Raw genomic sequence first — 18,666 nt, forward strand, 5'->3', positions numbered from 1 at the left:
GAGTCAGTTCACCTATTTCTCTCCATCTCAAGAAGCAAACACTTGTGTGAACTGTGCATTGATTCTTACATACTTGCATATTGCACTTGTTATATTGCTTTGCATTGACAATTATCCATGAGATATACATGTTACAAGTTGAAAGCAACCGCTGAAACTTAATCTTCCATTGTGTTGCTTCAATACCTTTACTATGAATTATTGCTTTATGAGTTAACTCTTATGCAAGACTTATTGATGCTTGTCTTGAAAGTACTATTCATGAAAAGTCTTTGCTATATGATTCATTTGTTTACTCATGTCATTTACATTGTTTTGATCGCTGCATTCATTACATATGCTTACAATAGTATGATCAAGGTTATGATGGCATGTCACTCCAGAATTTTTTTTTTATCGTTTACCTGCTCGGGACGAGCAGAAACTAAGCTTGGGGATGCTGATACGTCTCCGACGTATCGATAATTTCTTATGTTCCATGCCACATTATTGATGATATCTACATGTTTTATGCACACTTTATGTCATACTTATGCATTTTCTGGAACTAACCTATTGACGAGATGCCGAATGGCCAGTTCCTGTTTTCTGCTGTTTTTGGTTTCAGAAATCCTAGTAAGGAAATATTCTCGGAATTGGACGAAATCAACGCCCAGGGTCCTATTTTGCCCGGAAGCATCCAGAACACCCGAGAGTCGTCAGAGGGGGGCCACAGGCCCACCAGACCATAGGCCGGCGCGGCCTGGGGGTGGCCCGCGCCCCCCTATGGTGTCGTCGCCCCGTTGACCTTCCGACTCCGCCTCTTCGCCTATAAAAAGGTCCCTGACCTAAAACCTCGATACGGAAAAGCCACGGTACGAGAAACCATCCAGAGCCGCCGCCATCGCGAAGCCAAGATCTGGGGGACAGGAGTCTCTGTTCCGGCACGCCGCCGGGACGGGGAAGTGCCCCCGGAAGGCTTCTCCATCGACACCACCGCCATCTTCATCAACGCTGCTGTCTCCCATGAGGAGGGAGTAGTTCTCCATCGAGGCTCGGGGCTGTACCGGTAGCTATGTGGTTCATCTCTCTCCTATGTGCTTCAATACAATAATCTCATGAGCTGCCTTACATGATTGAGATTCATATGATGATGCTTGTAATCTAGATGTCGTTATGCTAGTCAAGTGAATTTTACTTATGTGATCTCCGGAGACTCCTTGTCCCACGTGTGTAAAGGTGACAGTGTGTGCACCGTGTGGGTCTCTTAGGCTATATTTCACAGAACACTTATTCACTGTTATGAATGGCATAGTGAAGTGCTTATTTATATCTCTTTATGATTGCAATGTGTTTTGTATCACAATTTGTCTATGTGCTACTCTAGTGATGTTATTAAAGTAGTTTCATTCCTCCTGCATGGTGTAATGGTGACAGTGTGTGCATCCGTGTTAGTACTTGGCGTAGGCTATGATTATGATCTCTTGTAGATTATGAAGTTAACTATTGCTATGATGGTATTGATGTGATCTATGCCTCCTTTCGTAGCGTGAAGGTGACAGTGTGCATGCTACGTTAGTACTTGGTTTAGTTGTGTTGATCTGTCATGCACTCTAAGGTTATTTAAATATGAACATTGAATATTGTGGAGCTTGTTAACTCCGGCATTGAGGGTTCGTGTAATCCTACGCAATTAGTGGTGTTCATCATCCAACAAGAGAGTGTAGAGTATGCATTTATCTATTCTGTTATGTGATCAAAGTTGAGAGTGTCCACTAGTGACAGTGTAATCCCTAGGCCTTGTTCCTAAATACTGCTATCGCTGCTTGTTTACTGTTTTACTGTGTTACTACTGCTGCGTTACTACTGCTTGTTTACTGTCCTGGGCAAAGCACTTTTCTGGTGCCGTTGCTACTGCTACTATTTATTCATACCACTTGTATTTCACTATCTCTTCGCCGAACTAGTGCACCTATTAGGTGTGTTGGGGACACAAGAGACTTCTTGCTTTGTGGTTGCAGGGTTGCATGAGAGGGATATCTTTGACCTCTTCCTCCCTGAGTTCGATAAACCTTGGGTGATCCACTTAAGGGAAAACTTGCTGCTGTTCTACAAACCTCTGCTCTTGGAGGCCCAACACTGTTTACAGGAAAAGGACGGGGCGTAGACATCAGCTGCCTGCATCCGTGCCCGCCTCTCGGCCCTTCCTTCGCGCATCTGGCAGTGGAGCATGTCGGCTGGCGTCGCAGGAGCTTGCCGGTGGCGCCGTCCCCGTTCTTCCCGCCTTTGCTCGTTGTCGGCGCGCCTCGCTTGCTCGCGGGCGAACGCGTCGTAGTGGCGATGAGCGTTGAGGGAGGCGAGCTTCTGTCGCTCCGCCTCCATCAGTAGGCATCCCGCCTCCTCCGTGGCCGCTCGCTGGCGCGAGATCTCGAGGGCGTGCTCGAGATTAGCATCATTGATGAACTCTCGCTGCCCCTCCTTCAACGTCCGGAACCGCTCCGCATTCAACAACGTCAGGATCGCTGCCTGCTCCGGGTCAGGGGGTGCCTGCGGCTGCTCACCCCACTGTGTCACCTCCTCCGCCGCCTCAGCTTCCGCATCGGCGTAGTAGGCCTCGCGCCACACCGCGAACCTTGGGTCTACGTCGTTGTCGGAGCTGTTGTCCGCGTCAGGCTCCGGCTCCGGCTACGGTGGTGGTGGTGGTGGTGGGGGTGGCAGCGCACGGCCGTTGAGGCCCATCATTGATTACGTCGTCTTCAGACGGCGCGGCATTTTGAGGTGGAGAGAATGGCGCCGGCGGCGGTGGTGGAGATGAGAGAATAGCACCGCGGTGGTTGACGGCGTGCGTACTATATAGCGGTCACAACTCCCCGCATTAACGGCGACGTACGCGACTGGACGCCGCGTGGCTAGTCGCTGCCCTCGTGGCCGCTTCGGTTTGCGTGTGATAGAACATTAAACGCCGACGACCAACCTTGTAACATCCCAAGTTGCAACCAAATAAATAAAGAGAGAGAATTTCAAATACTCAAAGTTCACAACAAACAAAAACTTTTTCTATGCATATAGTGTTACATATAGTTTTATGCATAATGTGCTTTTCTCTTGTGCATTTGCCATGATGAGTGTTTATTGTTGATCAAGTGTGCTTAAACCCTAAACCAAGATCACCCAACACTAATTTGAGAAAAATAAAAGAAATAGAAAATAATTTAATTCTCACTCACATACAACTTTGGCCAATTATACAAAACTCCAATCAAGGCCACCATTGCTTGCTCCCTTGGTTGTGAAACACTTAGATATCAATTACAAACTCAAATGCATCAAAGAAACCAGAATCAAATCAAAGAAAAAATGCAAATCCAACTCACATATGATAATGGTCATATGACCACTTTATAATATCTTCACCACTTTGCACCCCTGGTTTTGACTTTTCTTAAACCAAACTTGGTCAACACTTGCCACCTCATCCAAGACCTTGTTAAGGGGAACAACTTTGCTGTTGACCACCAGTGCTGACTTTGACCATGTTGACCAGAAATGAATTGACAAGTTGTGACATTGAAACAAAGAGAAGATGATCCTCATTTTGAAAACTTGCAAACTTTCACCAAATTGACCACCAACACCACCATTTGTCTCTTTAATTATATGATTGAGATTCACCAAAAAGAATTCTAAAATTCAAAGACAATGTTCATGCGGCCATTCTACCGAACACCTGGCAGGCATGCTTCCAGATTTGTGTTACACTCAATTACACACTGGATTTTAGCCTAAACCAACTTTAACTTGTGATGATGAGCATCTCCTGCATCCCCTGCATCAAGCCCCGTCCTTGCTCTCGTCGCTTAAAGTGGAGAAATGGCAGACAAGCTCCATGCCGTGCACCATGTCGGCCTCCAAGCACTTGAGCATTCTGAGCCTCCCCTCTCTCTCTCTCTCACTTTGTCCTAGAGCATCTACAGAGCACACAGATCCTGACCATGCACGGCCCTGGCTCGCGTGAGCACGGCATTGGCCAGGCGAGACGCGCCCAACACGATGCCAGTGCACGCCAGTACGCGCGCTCACCGTGTACTGGACGCGCCAGAGCGCCGCTCGACCGATCGCGTCCGTCCTCTCCTGCAAAGGCTACCACTGCATCACGCATCCCCTCGACACCCTCTAGCTGCTAGACATCCTCCAGAGCACGCGCATGCACCGTCGCCGTCGTCCTCGTCGACTTTCGGCCGCGCGCACCGTGGCAGACATCGCATGCGCTCGAGCCATCCTTTCACACTTTTGCTGCGCCAGCTACTCCTTGAGCATCGCCATGATGCAGCCTACACGATGCCGTCCTTACCTTGCCCTTTCGCACGCCGGAGACGCCGCGCCATGCTCGACCTCCTTCGGCACCCGCAGCACCTCCTCTCCACTATAAATAGAGCAGCCCCGCACCCTAACTCTTCACACCAACAGCCTCTCCTCCCATCTCTGCTTCTCCTCGACCAATTCACACACTCAATTGACACCGGAGCAGCCCCAATTTGATGATCGGAGCCGCCAGTACCCGGAGATCATCGCCGTTGATTGAAGCTTCCCCACGCCTCGCCGCCGGTACCAGGAGCTTCCTCATCAACGCCAACGTCGCCACGCACCTCGCCGTCGACCGCGGGAACGCCGGTAGGCTCTCCGACCCCCTAGGCTCGCCGCCAGTTCGTCGGGATCTCGTCGGAGACGACGACGATCCACGACCGCATGATCGTGTTCTAATCCGACGGACCCCCTCGCTCGTACCGATTCGCTCGTTTAAGAGCCACTGAGGGGTGGCCCCCACCTCGTCAGGTGGCCCACTCACACTGGATGTGTTGCTGGGCCGTGCTTCGCTGTTTGAACTCGTTTGGGCCCGTAGGCTTTTCCCGCGCGGCCCAATTTTTCAAATTCTGTTTAATTAGTTTCAGCTCAATTCAAATATTGATGCCCACTTCAAATTTGAATAGTTTTAAATCCACCACTCCAAATTTAGCAAACTTTATATCTCTGGAAAGCCCATGAAATTATCTAACCAATGCCACTGGTCCCATATCCAAATTCGTAGTAGAATTAAAATGTTAAAAATGACAAGGCAGGGACTTTTACAAATTGAAACTTTATTTAAAATTCAACCATAATTGATTTTGAGTTGATTCCAACTCTCATAAATCACAATTGATGTCATCTAATTGATTATGCAAAAAGATAGCCAAGTTGTTTGTATGATCATGGACTAGATCAAAATAATGGCTACGGAGCCATTTCTAGTGCATTTAAATCTTGCAATTCAAAACTTTTCAATAGTATGAGAGCTACTCTCTCATTTAAATCTTGATCCTATGTAATTCAATAAGAGGGAATGATCTTAAGCTAATGAACCTCTTATTCCATTACTTAGTGATTTTAAATCATTACCATGTTATTCTTAAATTGTATGAGGGTAGCACCTCATTTAAATTATACTCCCCTATAATAGATATGAAATGTTGACCTTGGTCAACTTATATTTCATACCTGATTATTATTTAAGGAGATTAAATATTAATAGGATTTAATGAGAGGAAATTATTTTATCTAAAGATTTAAATAGCAAACCAAATTAATAAGTATAATGAGAGGAAATTGTTTTTCTCTTAATTAAGAACAAACCAAGTAATTCACCATGCCATGAATGATGTAATGCTAGAGTTAGTTGGGTGAACCCTTTGGTGTGTTTTAGTCTAGCATGTGAGATTGGTTTGGTGATTGTATACCTCGTATTCGTATATAGACGCTAGTAACGAGGAGTATCAAGAGGAGGAAGCCTACTCTCAAGAGGAGGAGGAAAACTTTGACAACTACCCTGCTCAAGGCAAGCTAATATTCTTGCCACCCACCATAATGCAAAGCTCTACAAGAGCAAGGCACCATCACCCTTTATTTTATGTCTTACCTATCCCATGTTTTTTTACCTTGCAATTATTTTGCTTAGTTATTTCAAAGTACTTTTTGATTTATGATTAACTTGGTCTAGAGTAGAACAAGATTTAAGGTTAACTTAGAGCAAATCAAAGCTAGATAGCACCCCTCATAAAATAGTTGCTAGTGCTAATCAAATAAAATTTGACTACTCTAGAAGGGAACATGTGAAGTGAAATGACTTTGAAAGATTGTGAAGTTGAAGGTGACATGGTTGACTTGGTGAATTAAATGAAAACTGATGATTGGGTTTGAATGTGATACCCTTCCAATTATACGAGTACCCCCACAATACCTGATTATGGGTAGGGCTTAACTAGAAACTTGTGTACTTAGTATGGGTTCCCTCTAAACAAGCATCATAGAGGTTACGCCGAGGCTGCCTCCGTTAAATGTGAAATGATGTGAATATGAGGTGAATGTACGACCCAAGCCCTGTGCAGTTTCCGGGTTGACAGTTGGTTTTCACCGGGGGGGCTAACTCATGGGGACAGGTGCCTATACTAGTGTATATAAGTGAACGGTTAGGGTTGATGATCCACGTTGACATAGGCATCCCAAATGGGCCTGCCGAAGATGGTACCCGGGGTTTACTGGAAGCCCAATACCCGAAGAATAAGAAGATTCGGGAGCCCAAGATTTACTAAGGAAAGATAGAGTTGTAATAGGAAGTGTTGTTTGTAATCTGGCGGGATGAGTTAGAAACCGTCCCGGACTCTGTAAACTTGTATAGCACGAATCCCTCGGCTTCACCTCATATATAAGGGGGAGTCGAGGGACAAAGAATCAATCGAATCATTGTCTGCAAACCCTAGTTTTCACAATCGTCGAGTACTTTTCGGCTGAAACCTTCGAGATCTACTTACCCTCTACTTCTAACTAAACCCTAGCCTACAATCCATAGGCATTGACAAGTTAATCCCTTGTCAATTGGCGCCGTCTGTGGGAATTAGAGGCGTAAGGAGCTGATCTCGATGGCACGCTCAAGATCTTCGACATCGTCAACCGCAAGCAACACAATGGATCGAGGTAAACAGATCGCTACTGGTCTTGTCGATTTTGTACCTCACCCACCCTCCCGTTTGGATGCATATGCGTATCTGGCGGAGTCCATGGAGATGACGTTCGGAAGGTTCCACTTTCGCGTCGAGAAGGAAGGATCGTATCGTGTCGAGATTCCGATTTCGTCGGGATCATCAGTGGCCGATTCCGATTTTTCAAGCTATGCATCGTCAAACGAGTCAGGAGAAGAAGAAACCTCGGCGACACGCTACGTCAGCATCAGAGCAAGAGAGAAACTCGCCAAGATCTTCAACGACATATCGTTTGAGTCATCTGCGGACTCGTATATAAGCGATGGCTCAAGCAATGTCGACAGTCATGACTTCATCGACAAATCTCTCACAGTGGGCAAGGTCTTCATCAATCTCAACGATGATGTCACCAAACCCAACGTAGATCTGAGTACAAAGTATCATCAGATTTACGCCATTGAAAATCAAGAAGAGACATCTGAGGCTTTCGACAGTTTGGGAAATCCATACGTCGATCCCTCCAATCTGCGACAAGGCTTGGGCAACAAATACGTCGGGCCAGAGCCGCGAGATAGAGTTCAACTTTCACAAGCAGCGTGGGACAGAGCTGCGAGAGCTATGAACGGCACGAGAACCAATGGCTACCACAGCCACACCAGAAGAATTGCAAGCATATCAATATAGGCTCGCACGAGCTGCCAGGGAATTGGAAAAACAGACAGCTGAGTTAAACAGGAGAAAGGAGGCAGCTTCTGCATCCAGCAGGAGAAGGGCAGATCTAAGTCGACAATCTAGAACTACGGGTGATAGCCATCGGGAGGCGCGGAACAGAGCAAGGTCAAGACTGCAACACATACCCGAAGCGGAAAGAGAACACTTGGTTCAAAACCTCGACATGTCCTTTATGTCGATAGATACAAGAGGAAACATCATCCCTAAGACACCAGAGGCTGGGTATATGGCGACACATGCTTTTATCCTTGCATCTAAACCACCTCCGGGTGACCCAAGGGAAACACTTGTACAATATGGCGGTAGCAGGAGTTGGAGCTATGGGGACGGCGTTTATATCAACGCCTCCCGAAGGAGTGGCAAGGCAAAATAGTCCGCGACCCGCGGCAGCAACGGTGGCAGCACACTGAAGGGCCAAGTGGAGCAAGAGACACGGCAGCACAAGCAAGAGTCGACGAGAGCGCGGCAAAGCGAAGGGATCATCGGCAATCCCCGAACTTAACGACGAAGATATGTGCGGCTTACCATGCTTCACGAGGAGAGTCCGAAAACGCGAGTCCCCTCGGGATTCAAGTTACCCGATAATTTCAAGAAATTCGACGGCCTTCAAGATCCGGAGGATTGGCTAGTCGACTATCTGGAGACGGTGAAGCGACAGGGAGGAACTAGGGCAACAGCCATGCAAAGCATCCGGGTGCACACGAGTGGTGCCGCACGATCATGGATAAAGAAACTCGCTCCGGGATCCATCGACAGTGGGAAAGTTTCGAGGACGTGTTCGTCAAGAACTTCAGATCCACGTGCAAAAAACCCGCATCGTTAGAGGAGTTGAGAGCGTGTCGACAAAAGCCGAGATGAGCCAATGAGAAAGTACATCCAGAGATGGAATATCATCAAAAACTCGGCAGAAAACATATCGACGAGAGAGCAATAGATGCGTTTGTCGCGAGAGTCGGGCGTGGAGACTTTGTCGAGGATTTGGGAAGGACCAATCCAAGGACGATATCCGCGTTAATGGAGATAGCAAATAAATGGGCAGATGGAGAAGACGCTGTCCACAACAAACGACACAGTCGCCGAGAAGAGGACCGTGGTCGAAACTATCAACCGAGGCGAAGATTTCCTCGGACGTACCAGAACTACGACGCTCCAGGACAAATTTCGGCAGGTTTTCGGACAAATACAGGAGGCAATAGAGATGATTACCGGAAGAAGCAATGAACAGCGAGGTGATAATAGGGATGATTCACGCAACGAGGCAAAATAGTGGGCCGAGGTTTCCAAGACCTTTCGTGTCCCCCGAGGAAATGTTGGAACGGACCGTGCCGGATGCACTTCTTCCTCGACGGCAACGGGAAAAGACAGTCGGGGCACCTGCAGAAAGACTGTCGAAATTTTCAGGCAATGTTCGGATACGCGAGAAAATGCTCACGCTCGAGCAGCACGAGAGAAACCCTCGGGAGCCTAGGAGCGAGGTTCATCTACCGTCACCTCCCGCGATTACAGAGGACAATCGACACCAGCTAAGAATAGCGGCAGCACCTGCACCACCACCCTATGTTGATCCTAACTCCAACGGAGCGGTGTTGATGATTCGAAGGGAAGGCCGTCCAATAGAGCTCAAAAAGTAATCTCACGACAGGTGTTTATGGCAGAGAAAATGCCTCCACCAACAGTTGAGTACCTTAATTGGTCAGGACAAGATATCGGCTTCACAATAGCAGATCATCCGCAGCAAGTTCCTCGACCAGGAGATCGGCACTTATTCTGCGGCCGATTATCGCAGGATTTGATGTCTCTCGAGTGTTCATAGACGGCGGCGGCAACTTGAACCTCATGTATGCGGATACATTGAGGAAGATGAACATATCCTTAGCAAACTTGAAACCAACAGACACAAGGTTCCACGGCATCACACCGGAGAAACCAAGTTATCCATTGGGAAAAATCAATCTCGATGTTCAATTTGGGACCCGAGAAAATTATAGAATCGAGAAGCTCGAATTTGAAGTCGTGGATTTTCCATCACAATACCACGCTCTGTTGGGACGACCAGCATATGCTAGATTTATGGCAGTACCACACTATACATACCTGTTGTGGAGGTTGCCGGACCAAGAGGACCAATCACGAGTCAAGGGAAGCTTTGCCTTAGCCGATAAGTGCGACAAGGATTTTCACGAGGTTGGCGAAACTTTCGGGATGCAAGCCGAGTACTTGGCGTCAAAAAGCATGACTGATTACGACGTCTTGCCCGGACGTTGGAAGGCCAAATAAAGAATCAACTTTCAACACGAGAGAAAAATTCTAAGGAGGTGCAGATTCACCCGACAGATCCAAAAAAGACGACATCTATCGCAAACGATATGGATATCGCATAGGAAAGCGCGCTCGTCAAGTTCCTCCGTGAAGCTGGAAAATCTTTGCATGGTGTCCAGCTGACATGCCAGAGTACCCGGGGAACTTGCCGAGCACCACCTAAATTTGGATCCAACAATGAAACCAATCGAGACAACCTTTGCGGCGTTTTTGAACCAAACCGCAAAGCCATGCTTTCAGAAATAAATCGACTCGAAGAAGCTGGTTTTATCGAGAGAAATATCTCTGAAGCCACATGGGTAGCTAACCCGGTGATGGTGCCGAAGAAAAACACGACAGTCCTTCGCATGTGCGTCGACTTTACGTGTCTCAATAAACATTGTCCTAAGGATCACTTTCCCCTCCCAAGGATCGATCAAATTATCGACTCCACGGCAGGTTGCGAACGTCTTTCCTTCTTGGATGCATACTCTGGTTATAACCAGATCAGATTAAAAGAAGATGATGAAGCCAAGACAGCGTTTATTACACCTTACGGCGTGTTTTGCTACAAGACAATGCCCTTTGGTCTAAAAAATGCGGGAGCAACATATCAGAGGATGATGCAGAAGTGTTTAGCAACACAGATCGGGAAAAACGTGCAAGTATACATCGATGATGTCGTCATCACATCAAAAAAGGGGACAACGTTGATCGAGGATCTCAAAGAAACTTTTGACAACCTCGACAAATTCTGCCTCAAACTGAACCCGACGAAGTGTTCTTTTGGCGTCCCAGCAGGAGAACTTCTGGGGTTTCTAGTTTCGGCAAGAGGGATCGAAGCAAATCCCGACAAAATACAAGCCATAGTAACAATGAGAAAGCCAACAAAGTTGAAAGAAATACAGCAGCTAACTGGGCGAGTCGCAGCTTTGAGCAGGTTCGTCGCCAGGTTAGGAGAAAAAGCGTTACCATTTTATGCGCTGATAAAACAAGGAGATAAATTCCAGTGGAACGAAGAGGCCGACAGAGCTTTCGAGGATCTAAAGCGAAAAATCTCGACACCACCAATCCTGGTGGCTCCAAAGGAAAAGGAACCTCTCCTGCTGTATATTGCAGCCACGCCCCAAGTGGTTAGCACAGTATTAGTTGTCGAAAGAGAGGAAGAAGGGAAAATCCATGGAGTGCAGCGGCGGTATACTTCGTGAGCGAAGTCTTGTCACCTTCAAAACAAAGGTACCCTCGGTACCAAAAGCTAGCATATGGAGTGTTCCACGACGGCACGAAAATTGCGCCACTATTTTTCGGCACACCCGATCATAGTGGTCAATGAAGCTCCCTTGTCAAATATCTTGAATAACCCGAAGCTACGGGTCGTGTCTCCCTTTGGGGAATAGAACTTTCCCTCGGGACATCACGTATGAAAAAGAAAAGCAATAAAGTCGCAAATCTTGCCGGACTTCATCGCAGAATGGATGGAGTTGCAAAATACAGGACCTCCAGATTTATCGAGAACTTGGACCATGAACTTTGATGGGTCCAAGAGACTAGAAGGAGCTGGCGCAGGAGTAGTACTCATATCACCTGAAGGTGACAAATTGAAGTACATCCTCCGGATGACGTTCCTTAACGCATCTAACAACGAAGCAGAATATGAGGCTCTTATACACGGGATGAAGATGGCGAAAGCCTGCGGAGCAACTCGATTAAAAATCTTTGGCGACTCACAGTTGGTGGCTCAGCAAGTTATGAACCAATGTGATGCAATCAATGATAGCATGATGGCATACAAGGAGGTGTACAACGAGCTTGAGAAGTTATTCGATGGATGCGAAGTAAATCATATTAGCAGGTTGAGCAACGACGAAGCCGACGTTCTTGCAAACATCGGGTCACGGTGCCTTCCGGTCCCGCCGGGTGTATTGCAGGAAGAGATAACAGAGAGATCCACTAAGCCAACAAAGTCAAAAAAGAAGGAGAAGAAACCCTCGGGAGCTGCCAAGGAAAAGCAAGAGGACGAAGAAGAGGATCAGGACTTGGTCATGATGATACAGATACCGTGGATGCAGCCGTACATATCATACATCATGAGGAAAGAAATACCCGATGATCCAGTTGAAGCAAGGCGAGTAATTCGACGCTCCAAAGCTTTTACGGTGGTCAAGGGAGAATTGTATAAGCGAAGTATTTCAGGCGTTTTGCAAAGGTGCGTTACACCCGAAGAAGGAAGAATAATCCTGAAGGATGTACACGAAGGAATATGTGGCCACCACGCAAGTAGTCGAGCTATCGCAGCCAAGGTTTTTCGGGCAGGATTCTACTGGTTGACAGCAATCGAGGACGCCAAGGACATAGTAAGAACTTGCGACGCATGTCAAAGGTTCGCCGCAAAACCTCATTCTCCAGCAGCAGAGCTAGCACCAATACCATTGTCTTGGCCCTTTGCTCAATGGGGACTTGATATGGTGGGTAAGTTACACAAATCCTGGCCAGGAGGAAAGGAGTACATGCTAGTAGCTGTCGATAAGTTTACAAAGTGGATAGAAGCGAAGCCGATAAATTCACCAGATGGAGCATCCGCAGTAAAATTCGTAAAAGGCCTTGTCTTCAGATTTGGAGTGCCCCACAGCATCGTCACAGACAACGGCAGCAACTTCACATCCCATGAATTCAAAGATTATTGCGAAGAGGTGGGTATTAAGCTGAACTTTGCGTCAGTCGCGCATCCTCAAACCAATGGGCAAGTCGAGAAAGCCAATGGCATCATCTGCAATGGTATCAAGAAGCGCTTGTTAGGACCACTGGAAAAAGCTCGACATACATGGCCAGAAGAACTACCAAGCGTGTTGTGGAGCATCCGAACAACACCAAACACAGCAACGCAGAAACTCCGTTTTCCTGGTTCATGGAGCGAGAGGCGGTACTACCAATCGAGATAGAGCACAACTCTCCACGTGTCGCTGAATATGATGAAGAAACGTCGAGAAGAGTGCTAGAAGACGACGTCGACGCACTTGATGAAGCTCGAGATGAAGTATTATCTCGGGTAACCAAATATCAACAGGACTTGAAGAATTACCACAGTCGACGTTTGCGGCCAAGATCTTTTCAGGTGGGAGACCTAGTTCTTCGGCTCACGCAAAAAAGTCATGAAAAACTCGAGTCACCATGGCTTGGCCCTTACATTGTCACGGAAGTAATTGGAGGAGGAGCATACAGAATAAAGGACAAGAAGACAGGGGTGGAGGAGCCAAACCCCTGGGCATTGGCGCAACTTAGGCGTTTTACGCCTAGAGTCAAAATATAGTCTTTGTAAAGCTTCAATGTCTTGAAACGCCCGCGAGTTTTCAGACGCACTCTTTTCCTTTTTCGGGGCACCGAGTGGGGCCGGAGAAGGTTTTTAATGAGGCGGGCTCGCGGTGCTGCAATATAATAAAGATAGTGACAATATAACTTTTCTTCTTTATCGACATGACCAAAGTCTTCGCTCCGACGAATTTCAATATAGTTCATCGACAAAAGGAAAAACTTGCCTTGGTATTCAAATACCTCGTGAGTCAACAAAAATACAAAATAGTGCTCAATAAAAAGCTTGGGGGCTCATATTCGCCTTAAATATATAAATGCCTTGGTTCAAAACCTCGCAAGTATACAAATATAGTAAAGAGTCACCGAAACACTCGGGGGCTAAACAAACAGAGAAATATAATGATTGCTTTACAATATAGTCATGGATTACAAAGAAGAAATATCTACAAGAAGAAACTAACTAGTCTTGATTCAATATGCCATCAAGAGTAACCCTGTTTTCCTCAGGAGCAGCACCAAGAAAATCGGCATAATGGCCATCGGCAAAAAAGTCGGCATCCATCCGAAGTAGGTCCTCAATCATTTCTTCGGCTATAGGCGTAACCTTCGTGTTAATCCTGTCAACACCAACTCTCCGCCGTTTTACTTTTTGGTGAACCTTCTCGACAACCTGGGTAAGGTCAAGCTTCGAGTGGCAGATTTGGAGCATGATAAGAGCAAATCTGGCGCCAGCTACTAGTTGAGCTTTGACAAAATCATGGATACTGCGAGCATCCTTGAACCTTTCCATCAATTCAGGAAGAGTTTTTGGTTGGACGTTGCGAGGAAACATGGAGTTATAAACCATGGACAAGGTCTTGGTACAGAAGTCGAGGAAATCGCGAGTTTGCGAGGCGCGATCTTGAAATCTGACAATTTGGCGGGTCCTTTCCGGGGTAGCCCAAAACAAAGAGCCATGGTCCAAGGAGAGATTAACAAGGAGGGTTGTCCTAGCATTCACCCTCTCTTCCTCGGCAGCAGCATCAGTAAAGGCACCTATCAAAACAAAAAAGCGGAAACCTTCAAAGAAACAATAGTATGCAGATAAAGGATATCAGCGGATGAAACAGGCATGCAGAGCATATCTGCTTGGCTTCATTCATTAATTCGAGCATGAAATTTTCTCGAATAGTCGCCTTTTCAGCCTCGGAAGCAGCAATTTCCTTAGCAGCTACGGCCTCGCGAGCTTGTTGAAGAGCAATTTTTTCGGCTTCAGATGACTTACGAGATTGCTCCATCATCACAAGTGTTTGCTTCTTCGCATACTGAAGTTGTTGCCGAAGTTCATCCAGTTCTTGCGACAAGGTATCGTCGACAGGAGCGGTATCACCAAAAGCTTTCCTCGCGCGGGAAGAAGAAGGCGAAACATTGGAAGGAGCAGAAGATGGAGTATAGTTATCAAATATCAACTGAAAAATAAACAAGACAACATCAAATAACAAGCAAAGATAGAAGTCTTCATTAATCTCTTGGAATAATTACAAGGGCATTACGGTGGAGTTAAGAAAGTACGATGTCGCCAAATGACTACTTTGGCGACGAAGCAAAAACGAGAAAGAAAAACAGAGGCATGCAACTAGACCTCCGGCCTCGAGGAGCTAGGAGTTGAAGCTGGCTTGATCCCCAGATACGCCAAGATCTTCTTCGTGTTGGGCTTGGCCGCCTTGATCAGCGACCTCCATCTTGACTGCTCTATCTGACTGGTGTCGCCAACCTTCATCCAATCAAGCGTCTGTTGGCTGTCAGCAACCAGGGCAACAGTACTCTCGACAGCAACCTTCATATTCTCCTGACGCATCTTCAATCCCAGGTCTTCCGAAGCATTAAACATCTTGGCGAGGTTAAGGAAAGTTGCGGGTTCTTCTTTCTTCGGGAAGAAATAAGGGAACAACGCTGACAATCCTGCATTAGCATTTGCCACGCCTTCACGAATTTCGCGCCCGTGAAACTCCAGAAGAGAAAGTGCGTCAAGGAGAGGATCGTTGACAGGATTATCCAGATCAAAATCCTGGTTTGTTTGGGCTGCCACACGAGACAAGACATCAGTCAAACAACCAAGAAACAGGAAGTGCAGTAAAATAAAAGGGATTGATAATATTACTCAGAGTACGTCGACTTTGCGACTTCAAACGCTTGAGGATTCCTTCGTCACGAGAAGCTTGTGCAGCTTTGAGCTCATCCAAGGCAGTTGTCGCATCCTCAAGTTTCTTCTGCAGTTCCTCGACACCAGCAGCTTTCGCCTTAGCTTCATCAGCTTCGACCTTGGCTTTGCTAGCAGCGAGTTCGGCTTTCTTGCGAGCCGCCTCACTTTGCTCAAGTTTTTGAGCCAGTGCGTCGGCGCGTTCGTTAGCCTCTGCAAATTTCTCTGTCGAGATATGGAAAAAAGAGAGAAGAAAGATCAAAAAATCGCGGCAAGCAACAGGAGTGACAAATTAAGGAAAAACGACAAGTATGACAGTCGTTACCTTCGGCTCTATTAGCATATTCACGGTACCCAATAAATTGGGAACCGATGCGGAGAAGATCCTTGATCATAGGCTGTTCAACGTGAACACAGTAAGAGAAACATCGGCATAAAAAAAAAAAAAAGAGATGTGAAGAAATAAAATAAAGAAAATATAGATGTCGACAAACTTACATCATCTAGGAGCGGGGGCGACGAACTGCCCAACTGAGGGGCAGGATCAACAATCTTTTCAACCCGTGCCCTTTTTGGTGAAGGGGCACGGGGGCTCGAAGGAGTAGATGTATCAACATTTTGTTGAGGAGGCGACGATTCCTCCCCTTCAACTGGTTTTTCTGAAATAACTAAAGTATGTGACGTGCTCGTTCGAGCAGCCACATCTAAAGTTGGTGTTTCTTCATCATCACTGTGACAAAATAGTGGTAGCATAAAAGCAAGGCAAAATAAAATTCTTCAAATAAAAAAGGAAAAGAGCAAGGAACCTACGAGCTGATGATACTCTCGATGTATGGATCATAAGCTGCTTTTCGAGGTGCGGGAAGCAGTTTCTTCGGGTTTCGAGGTCCCGGAATCTTCGGCATTGCTCCTTTTCCTTTTGCTCTTCGGAGAAACAGCAGGAGGAGGAGATTGTGCTGATGTTGTATCTTCAGAGGCAGCATCCTTCTCAGTAGATCCCGCAGATTTTCGAGAATCTGCGGGTTCATTCACAAAAGAGGGGGTCTCCTGGTTGACATCATCGACAACGGCTCTTTCTTCGACCTCTCCATCCTCAGGAAGAGGAGGAAGGGAAGCCATAGTAGGATGATTCTACAAAGAAATAGTGACAAAAGAGAATAAGTAAGATACCACTGCAAATAAGATACGAGGAACAGTTCAAAACAAGATAGAACTTCGAGAAGACAAAATACCTCGGGAAGAGGATTGGAAGCACTGTATGGTTCCACTCGACAGGAGGAGGGAATAGGATCCTTCTTGCCTAATCGAGAAATTCTTCGAACCAATTTTTCCAAGTCCTTTACAGAAAGATCACTGGAGATTCTGTTGGCGTCATTTTCACCGGAATACGTCCAAAGGGGATTTTTGCGAGCTTTGAAGAGGCTGCACTCTAATCCTAAGGAAGTAGGCGATAATTTGAACACCAGATAGCTCTTTGCCTCGAGTGTTTTGAAGATGACGGATACGAGCCATGAGCGCCTCTCGTCGCTTTCTCTTCTTCAGAAGCTTCGGCATCCCAGGAACGGCGACGCTGAATCCTGGCACTTCCGTCAAAAGGAACTATGTTGTGCTCCACAGAATTGGCGCTTTCTTCGTGGATGTAGAGCCATTTTTTGCGCCATCCTTGGACAGAATCAGGAAACTTGACGTCGAAATAATCGACATCAGTCCGAACACAGATAACAACGCCACCTATGTTATAAGTGACGTTGTGGGAGCCATTACGGCGGAGGCAGAAAATGCGCTTCCACAGAGCCCAATTGGGAGTGATTCCGAGGAAGCATTCGCAAAGTGTGATAAAAATAGAAATGTGAAGGATGGAATTGGGAGTCAACTGGTGCAGTTGAATCCCATAAACAAAAAGAAGGCCGCGGAGGAAATCGTGGATTGGGGTTGAAAGGCCGCGGATCAGGTGATCAACAAAACTAACCCGATACTCCATTGGAGGCTTGGGGTAGCTTTCTTCGCTAGGAAAGCGGATGGCGTCCTCCTTCGTCATGAGGCCGAGCCTCTTCAGCGTGTTGATGTCTTGATTGGAGATTTTGGATCTCTCCCACTCAAGATCCTCGGCGGCCATCTTGGATTCCGGCGTGCTGTGGCGAGTCAGACGCGTGCGCGGTGGCATCAACGGCCGTGGGCCGAGCACTGTCTGTGCGCCCGGACGATTGGAGAGAGTTGGGCGCAGGGGAAGTTTTGCGAAGAGGAACAGGTGAGCGGCGCAAGCGAGGGGATGAACGAAGGTTCAAGAAGGGTTTATATAAGATTCGGGTGAAGCAGTGTGCCGTTGGATGAAGAAATCGTGTGGTGACGATGGATCTTCTAGACACAAGGGCAAAAGAGTATTTTTACTGAAATAGGCGTTACCGTACGTGCGCCAGGAAAAGCGGAGGACGTGTGTCCACCACTTGCACGACGTGTCAACATGGTCGAAGCAATGGACCCACAGGGCAGAGAACTCATGACTATTCGAGAAGGATGAAGTAAATTTGATTAAGGGAAGTATGTCGACAAGAAAAATAAAAGAAAAGTGGCGACAGAAAGAATTATTCAATACTTCGGGAGCCTTTGATCAAATACAAGTTTTTGCCCAAATGCTCGGGGGCTACTTCAGAAAAAAAGTAAATTTTCGAGTATGGCAAATATAGAAATTGCGGGAGCCTACAACCAAGCACAAGTCCTTGGCTGTAGCCTCGGGGGCTACTCCCATCGGGAGCGCTGTTCGCGCACCCGAGAGATAAAAAAAGAGAGAAGAAGAAAGAGATCATATTGGAAGTAATGAAAATATAGCGACAAGGTGGACTAAAATGTTGAGCCTACAACCAAGCACAAGTTCTTGGTTGTAGCCTCGGGGGCTACTCCCATCGGGAACGCTGTTCGCGTGCCCGATGAAATTAACAAAAATAGAAAAACAAGAGAGTATATTTCGAGTTATAATTAACTCTACATATACTCCCATCGGGAGAACAATATAAGTCATATATGACTCGATAAAATGTGCCATTCCAACAGCCGGAAAAGCACTCGACAATATATTCTCAGAACGCCGAAGTTGCGATCAATTTCTGAATGCCGCAAATTTGCGAAGGTAAGACCCCAGATCCGTTCTGCTGGGCGTGG

General features: G+C 46.7%; 1 protein-coding gene across 1 annotated transcript; it reads right to left on the reverse strand.

Moving 5' to 3' along the window:
• Positions 1-14,941: 14,941 nt before the first annotated feature.
• Positions 14,942-16,637, reverse strand: LOC139832083 (uncharacterized). The gene is made up of 5 exons (XM_071821530.1): positions 16,321-16,637; positions 16,009-16,240; positions 15,836-15,908; positions 15,472-15,735; positions 14,942-15,392 (listed from the first exon to the last, which is right to left on the reverse strand). Exons 1-5 carry the CDS (start codon positions 16,536-16,538, stop codon positions 14,947-14,949), a joined length of 1,233 nt encoding a protein of 410 aa, XP_071677631.1. The 5' UTR covers positions 16,539-16,637; the 3' UTR covers positions 14,942-14,946.
• Positions 16,638-18,666: the final 2,029 nt, after the last annotated feature.

Source organism: Lolium perenne, chromosome 6, assembly GCF_019359855.2.
Source record: "Lolium perenne isolate Kyuss_39 chromosome 6, Kyuss_2.0, whole genome shotgun sequence".
In the NCBI taxonomy this organism is placed as follows: domain Eukaryota; kingdom Viridiplantae; phylum Streptophyta; class Magnoliopsida; order Poales; family Poaceae; genus Lolium; species Lolium perenne.

Excerpts from the sequence above, each read along its gene's own strand:
- LOC139832083 (XM_071821530.1), bottom strand. The coding sequence starts at position 16,538 with ATGAACCCGCAGATTCTCGAAAATCTGCGGGATCTACTGAGAAGGATG. Across the intron at positions 16,241-16,320 it reads ATCGAGAGTATCATCAGCTC|TGATGATGAAGAAACACCAA; the intron begins GTAGGTTCCTTG and ends ATTTTGTCACAG. Across the intron at positions 15,393-15,471 it reads GCAAAGTCGACGTACTCTGA|CCCAAACAAACCAGGATTTT; the intron begins GTAATATTATCA and ends CTCGTGTGGCAG.